At 50.6% G+C, this 8,111-nt stretch overlaps 1 protein-coding gene across 1 annotated transcript in view; it reads right to left on the bottom strand.

The window, feature by feature from the left end:
* Window positions 1-8,111, bottom strand: part of Vps37b (VPS37B, ESCRT-I subunit) — a 28,498-nt gene that overhangs the window by 4,110 nt on the left and 16,277 nt on the right. Inside the window, exon 2 of the mRNA XM_005344398.3 lies at window positions 781-952. Within this exon, the coding sequence (XP_005344455.1) occupies window positions 781-952 (172 nt within the window). The remainder of the gene's footprint in view (window positions 1-780; window positions 953-8,111) is intronic.

The raw sequence follows: 8,111 nt of genomic DNA, 5'->3' as shown, positions 1-8,111 counted from the left end.
GGGACAGAGCATCCCCTTCCCTGAGTCACAGAATGCGCCGTGTGGGACAGAGCATCCCCTTCCCTGAGTCACAGAATGCGCCGTGTGGCAAAAGAAGCCTCCCGAGGAGCATCCCGGCACCAGGACCTGGTGTGTCTGGTCTTTTAATCTGTTTTTAGGTTCTGGTTAAGTGGCTGTCGGTAACTTTACTGCAGTAAGAGACAGGGGACTAGAGCAAACAGCAGCTACCACCACCACATTTCACAGAAGGGGGTGATTCTGGTTTTTTGGTTTCTTTAACTTTAACTTTGGTTTCTTTAACTCGCCCTGTAGACCAGGCTGGCCTAAAACTCAGAGACCCACCTGCCTCTGTCTTCTGAGTGCTGGGATTAAAGGTGTGCACCACCACAGCAGGTGTTTTAACATTTGTGTGTGTCTGCATGTATATGCTGGTGCCAGAAGACACCAAATCCCTTGGAGCTGGAGTTACAGGAAGTTGTGAGCTGCCAGCTGTGGGTGCTGGGAACCCAACTCAGGACCTCTAGAAGAGCAGCAAATATTCTTAACCCCTGAGCCACCTCTCCAGTCCAGACAATGTTTCCTTTTTTTGTTTGTTTTTTGAGACAGCATTTTTGTGTCTTCTTCTGTGATTTCTCTCCTAGAAATCACTCTGTAGACCAGGCTAGCCTCAAACTTACAGGTAATTGTCTGTTTCTGCCTCCCCATGCTGAGATTAAAGGTTCACACACCGCCCAGCATTCCTTCAACTCTTTAGTCTCAAAAGATTGCCTGAGAAGTTACCTAGCTTGGTCTTCTTTATCTGATAGGCCTCAAAGAGAACCTGGAGTTCCTGGTATTTCTGGGTCAGGCGAGCTTTCTGCGCATCCAGCTGGGGCTGGTACAAAAGGTTTTCCTCCGCCAGGCTCCGGTTGCTAGCCAGTGTCATCTCTTTGTTAAGCTGAACCATTTGTGTCTGCAAGAAACACACAGGCTGGTGAGACTCAGGGTGCTCAGTTCACGGGCAAGTCCTACATGGCCCCTCCCAGATGCCACGCCCCCCAAGTTCCACCCTGCTCTCCCAGATGGCTCCAAGTGCTGGGCAGACACTCTTGCCCCTCCACCTTCTTGTGGGCGCTCTCCCCATTCACAAAAGGCAAGGCCCACTTCCCTCCCCATGGGCTTTGGCTTCAATGGTTGCACTGTGATTTGAATTCTGTACAGCTGCCGCTGTGCTGGACTGTCCAGGGCAAGCTCCTGCCGCTGCAGAGGAAAAGGGGCCACTTTTATCAGAGGATCTAAGTTGGGAGGATGTCAACATCTGCTTCATCGTCAGCCTCAGATCAAAGGAGCCCAGCTGGGCCGAGAGAACTATGTTTGCAGTGACTGCTTCTCCCATCTTTCCCACGCCCACAACAGCCCCTGGGTCATCCCCCATTAGCAAAGCACACCCAACGGGAAGGGGCTGGCTGTGCACATCAAGGGCTCCTCCCACTGACTCCAGGCTCTCTGGCTGACAGATACTGAGAGCTAGCTGCCTGTGTGGGCCTTGGGGAGGTCTGTGAGAGGACGAAGGGCAAAGCTTGGCCACAGTCTGTTCAGAGAAAAGCAAGAAACAAATACATCTGCCCTCCAGTTCCCTGTCTGCTCACTCCTGACACGTGACGCGCTCCCTCTCCATGGCCTGCCCACTGCTACCCCTCACCCAGCAGCTCTTCAACCCCACCCAGGCATTTCTTTTCCCTTTACTATTCTCTGCTGCCACACCCAGGCTATTTCTGCTAGGACCTCCTTCCTCTCGTGTTCTTATCTAGTCCTCTGCTCCCCACCGCCCACCAGGTAGGTGGCCACGGTACCTCTTATGACTCCCAGCACCCTCACGTGGGACACGCACAGCAACAACACACGAGGAACTCCCAGAACCAAGGAAAAGCCCTTGATCACCAGGCAGAGGGCATCTGCTCAGCAGACACAGCAGCAGCTGACCTAGATCCTCCCACAGGCCCTAAAGACCACCTCCAAAATCAGAGCACCCCAGTCACAAAGCCATTGACCCCCCCAACCCAACTCAGCACTGTAAAACAAGCGCCAGCAGCACCCCAAGGATGGTGGCATGGGGACACTCAATCTCTGCTGCAAGTGGAAGGCGGAACTTTAAGGAGGCCCCAGGAAGCAGGTAGGGCTCCTGAGCCTCATCTGCCCCAGAGGGACTCGGGGCTCTCTGTGGGCTTCATGGACTATGGCCACCTGAGTCTTCCTTCCATTGTTAAGCTATTGGGAAGAACAGACACAAATAAACCATGAACGTTCACTCTGGCACTTCTTAGGAAACTAAACATGGAAAGATCATTTGACCCAGAAACTTTACTCCTGGGCATTCATCCAGGGAAACAAAGTTCGTGCGTGCGTGCATGCGTGCGTGCGCGCACGCGCGCACACACACACACACACACCCCTCTGCACTTGAATTTCCCAGTAGATTTGTTCAAAATAATCTAAAACTTGAAGTACGAAAACAGCCAGCTGTGCACATCCATGCCACGGAATGCTATACAGCAATGAAAGAGGAGGGCACGCTCACACGCGGACAACTCAAGTAATACCCCGGGAGTCAGGAGTGAAAAAAGCCAACCCTGAAGGGTCATGTATCCCATGATTCCACGTGTGCAGTAGTCTCAAACATCAAAATGAGGAGGTGTGGGGTTTGTGATGGGGCAGGAGGGCTGTGAGCTGACACCCTCTGACTGGTGACAGAGATCTCTGTTCTCTATCCTGCCTGACTCTGAGAATGTATGTGGAGAACCTTGCCAGAGTCTACCACTTGGGGATGAGATGAAGGACACAGAGGCTGTGTCTTATGTCTGACATTTGAATCTATGGTTATCCCCAAATCAGGCTTGGTCACAAGCAAACAAACTGCTATGGGCCGGCCAGGGTCTCACTATGTAGGCCAGGCTGGTCACAAACTGACAGCTGTCCTGCCTCGGTTTCCCAAGCATGAAGATGGAGACACCGTGGCCCTACAGTCATGTGGCTTGTATGTGTCAATACTGAACTGTAATTCTTCGTCCTGCAGCATTTGCTGAAAAAAAAACCAGCACCCTCGAGGCCTAAGGTGGGCAGAGAAAGCTCACGCCGGAAACACTACTCAGGAAAGTGTCTTCCACCCTCTCTGCAAGGTCACTCTTGCCCCTTTCCCAGCAGCTGAGCACTCGGGCTCTGGAGTGGGGCCTGTTCTTCATGCTTTCACACCGAGGCTACCCTGACTATCGTAAACTCAGCCACCACGCTCACGAACTCACTTTTTCACCATCTGTCACACCCCATCAAAATCCAAGCTACCGGATGGTGTTTGGCACACCAGGCCCCAGAGCACAGGGACCACTCAATGAAATCTGCTCATCCACCAGTGTGCACCCCCCCCTTACAGAACAGAACAGAAATCATCTGAGCCCAACTCTCACTCCCAGAACAAGGCTGGGATCCAGTGTGCTTCTGGTTAATCATGTGCAAGGCCCTGCTTTCACCCCTACCATCCAACAGTGAGAAGGTAACAAAATATGGAGCAGGAAAAAGTGAGCATTGTGTGCCCACCGAGCTCTCTAAGAATGTCACTTGAGTCTAAGCCTATCCGGGGGCACAGAGGGTCACACACTGTGGGTAGTTTCCAAAGCAGAATGTCCCTAGAAGTTCTTAGCAGAAGCAACACAGTGAGCCCAGGGTCATGAGATGGGCGTGGGAAAGGTGACATTCAAGCACTTGCCTCTGTCATAAAGGCACAGCTCAGCAGCAGGGCACCTGCCTACCATGCATTGAGCTCCAGGCCCACACACCCTGAACCCAGACCAACCACCGACTGTCTGGAGGGCCAGGCAGACACCCTCCCAAACTCTCAGGGGACCACACGGCTAAACTGAGAGGCACCACTTCCGTTCCTCTATAAAATGCAAATACAAAACCTCCTGTTCCCACAGGGTACCATCGGGACCACTTGCCCTACACAGCACAAAGTCCCAGAAACACAAGGAAGCCTGAGCTAAAAACAAGACAATCTAACAGGACTCTTGCCAAGGCCACCCATCAATAAAGCAGTCAAACTCCACGATGACAGCTGTTGAACCAGCTGTATGTCTTATACCCTCGGGGCCAGCAGATGCTTTTATGTGAACAAATGACAGCACACCCTAAATGGCCACCCAGACAAGGTCCCCAAACTCCAGGAGGGCAAGGCAACAAGGACAAGGGTCGGGAATGCTGTGGGCTGGCCAAACTTTTCTTAGCTTTTGTAACTCCAGCAGAGACAGGATGGAAGGGCTAGGGAAGATGAGCAGGGCTACCTTGGCCCAGCCAGAGATCTGAGACTACAGAGGGACGTCCGCTTTAACAAATGTCAGGCTTAAAGAGAATCCAAGCTGTTCACACCCTTGTTTGGGGACAGCAGCAGCATGACACACGCACACAGGCCGGCAGTGGCAGGGCCCCTTGATCTTTCCCACGGTCCATCCTTTTCCTTAACCCTAAGAAATCTTTTCAGGAAACCATTTCTGTGGTGAAGAACCATTTCTGTAAATGTTCTCGGTTTCACTTCAGCTTCCTCCTCCAGTAAAGCGAACTGTGTGGTGTGACATGTTTATCAGGGCCCCATTTGCATGGCTACTTCTGCCCCATGAGCTAGAGGAAGGCCGTCTAGGACATCGGCCCCGAGTCAGTTAACACAGCCACCCTGGCCGTGTGTGTGTGTGTGCACGCGCGTGCGGGGGCTTGTGTGTGAAATCATTCACTTTCAAACCCTTTCTACTCTGAACTACCACTTGGCTTTTTTAATCACCCAACTCATTTTAACAGTCATACAACCCCACAAAGAAGAAGCCGCCCCCTTACAATAAGCACACACAAGCAAAACCCCACCTTTCTGATGTCAGTGCAAACAGAAGGCAGACACCCTGGGAAAATAAAGTGCCTCCCTTTCAAAATGGGGGGTGGTGGCAGCTGGAGAGATAGTCCATCAATTACGAGCCTGAGGACTGGGTTCAGATCCCTTGTGCCCAAGTAGAAGCCCAGTGTGTCTCCGTGCTGGGGACGAGGTGGGGGGAGCTAACCCAGCCAATAGGTGAGCTCCACATTCAATGAGAGACCTTGTCTCAAAAGAGAGACCCCTGATTGTTGGCTTCCACCAGTGCGCATGCAAACACACACACATACACACGACACACACAAACACACACGACACACCAAAAAAACAAAAAACCTGTCTGAGATGAGGAGACCCATGAAGAAACGAACTCCACAAGAAGAAAACAGATATAAGCTCCCTCTGCCCATGCAAGGCTTACAGAGATGAGAGACTTCCTGAAGCCCTGCTGGCTAGGGCCAGGTCAGAAGCCTGAGTTTCCAGTGATACTTGTCAGGCCAAAGATGGATGCCCCCACATTGCAGAGGAACTCTGGGTGACTGTCCAAGCAGCCAGCTGTTTCTGTCGTTTGTAGTTTTTGGAAGTCACTTGCTCACACTTCCTGCTTACTCAGTTAATATTATTTCCTTCTTGGGTCTCTGAGGTAGTTGAAGACTAGAGGGTTATAGCTTCCCTTGTTTACCAGATGCAGAAAGCAAATTATGATAGAAAGTAAATCCAGTACAAGACTTTGGACTCACAAGATAGCATAGATATGGAGTATTTTCTCTGAATTTGTCAAATGCAAATGGACTACACATTATTGATGCATTTATTGCCTATGTATTGTATTTATTGTGTATAGTTTTTTCTTATATTAGTTACAGCCTTTTTTATTCTAGACAAAAAGGGTAAATGTGGTGATATTTCATTTGTATTTTAATAAATAAAGTTTGTCTGAAGATTAGAGAGTAAAACAGCTGCACTGATCAGCCATACAGACCAGGCAGTGGTGATACACACCTTTAATCCCAGTAGCCACACTAGTTTGCCACAGAAACTGGGTGGTAGTGGTGCACACCTTTAATCCCAGAGCTAGAGAGGAATATAATACAGAAGGAGGCAGGTTTAAGCCAACCAGGTCTGGCCCCCTTGTCTATAGTTTTAACTGTGTCTCCCTAAGGCAGACGAGTCTGCCCCCATTTCCTAATTTTCTTTGGGAGTGGGGGCAGATTTTGAGACAGGGTTTCTGTGTAACTTTGGAGCCTGTCCGGGATCTCGCTCTGAAGACCTGGCTGGCCTTGAACTCACAGAACTGCCTGCTTCTTAACTGTGCTAGGATTAAAGGCCTGTGTGTGCCTCTACCACCCAGACTGGCAGTCTCTGACTCCCTTATTACACACAAGATGACCTCAGCATGACAAACCAAATGGCACCGCTGAACTACATGAGCCAATATGAACAAATGAATGGAAATTCTCTTTATTTGGTTTTTAGAGACAGGGTTTCTCTGTGTAGCTCTGGCTGTCCTGCAACTTGCTCTGTAGACCAGGCTGGTCCTGAACTCTGAGATCCGTCAGCCTCTGCCTCCAGAGTGCTGGGATTAAAGGTGTGTGCTGCCACCATTCGGCTTGAAAATTCTTAACAGTACTGGAAGTCTGTCAGTTGATGCAAGCCCAGTGACTTGAAGGTCACAACCTGAGTGGCCTCTGACCACTTTCTACAGGCTTAGTGTATGTACAAGGTGTGCAATCTTGCTGTATTTAACACACAAGCACGTTACTGGGCAGTAAGCAGAAATCTGACAGACATGACACTTTCCACCACCTTTGTTCATGTGACTCCTAGGTCCCCACTGTCCTGCCCATCCCCTACCAATCTTGGTGGTGGCTGCCTTTATCTCCACTGTGTAGCCCACCCCGAACCAGACGCTCACCATCTGTGCTCTTTTCTATTGACATAGCTGTGACCACAACCCACTACAGCGGAGGGAGCCGGCTCAGCAAGAAGTGAAAGGCAAGACAGATGATGTTTTCCTGGCATGGCATGCCAGGCTTCTGGCCCCTAGACTGTGCCACAGGCATTCCTGCTGTGAGACGCCAGTGCTGTGGTGTGGTGACCTGCTTCAGCAGCCACAGGGCACTAGCCCAGTGCTGGCGTCTTCTGCTGTCCACGAGGTGTACCCTCATGCCTGCTCTGTTCCTCGAAGTCACCAAAGATGGAAGGAGTCACAGCAGGTCAATCAGGCCCTCTCCCTCATGCTGTCCTTCCTCCCAAACTGTCCAGACTTGTTCCCAGCACTCCCCTTTCCCATGGGGCTCCCTCCACCCATGTGCCTGTGTCTGGCCAGAAGCCTGCTTTCCCTATGCAGTCACCCATCTGATGAGGACACTCAGCCCCTTCTGAACAGAACTATAAGCCCCATGTGGTGCGTCCTGTATGATCCCGACATTCCAGATACAGGAGGATAGCTGCAAGTTCAAAGCCAGCCAGAGCTACAAAGCTAGACCCTGTCTTAAAACAGCAAAACTAAAAACCACAGAAGCACATTTGTGTAGCACAGCAACACACATACACACATGCATGAACACACACGTGCAGGCACACGCATATACACATACAGCCACCATCTCCTCTGAGGGGTGGAGTCTCTAACTGTCTACATAGTTTTGCTGGCATTACAGACTACCATTAGCTTGTTATCGCAGCATTTGGAGACCACCTGTTGTCCTACTCTGCCACAGCAACCAGCACAGCTAGAAATAAAGGGAAAGTAAGATCATGACAACTGCCAAGACAGACCCCAGTGCACCAGACACTTCAGACACGGCGGGCTCCCCACTTACAAGGCTCACCGGGCATGTGAAAGCCAAGGTACCATGACAGCCCTGAGTCCACTGTAATTTACCCGTTTATTTAAAAACCAGAAGTTTCACAGGGTCCCAGCCATGAGGAAAGAAGTAGGCAAATAATGATATTGAGAGGAGAACCAGCCTCCTACAAGGATGACATCCCTACTGGTTGCCTTTTGGAGCTGTCAATTTGAGAAGGGGGAACATAGGAAGGATTGGAGGGAGGGTGGAGGGGAAAGTGTATTTTAAAAAACACAAGCAGATGCTCATCCTGGTCAGTCACAGCGTGTTCTAACTCAGTAACTGGTCATCCTGGTCAGTCACAGCGTGTTCTAACACAGTAACTGGTCATCCTGGTCAGTCACAGCGTGTTCTAACACAGTAACTGGTCA

This window comes from Microtus ochrogaster, chromosome 2 (assembly GCF_000317375.1).
Source record: "Microtus ochrogaster isolate Prairie Vole_2 chromosome 2, MicOch1.0, whole genome shotgun sequence".
Lineage (NCBI taxonomy): Eukaryota > Metazoa > Chordata > Mammalia > Rodentia > Cricetidae > Microtus > Microtus ochrogaster.
Note: the sequence above shows the minus strand (reverse complement) of the source record. Positions and strands in the feature narration are given on the sequence as shown.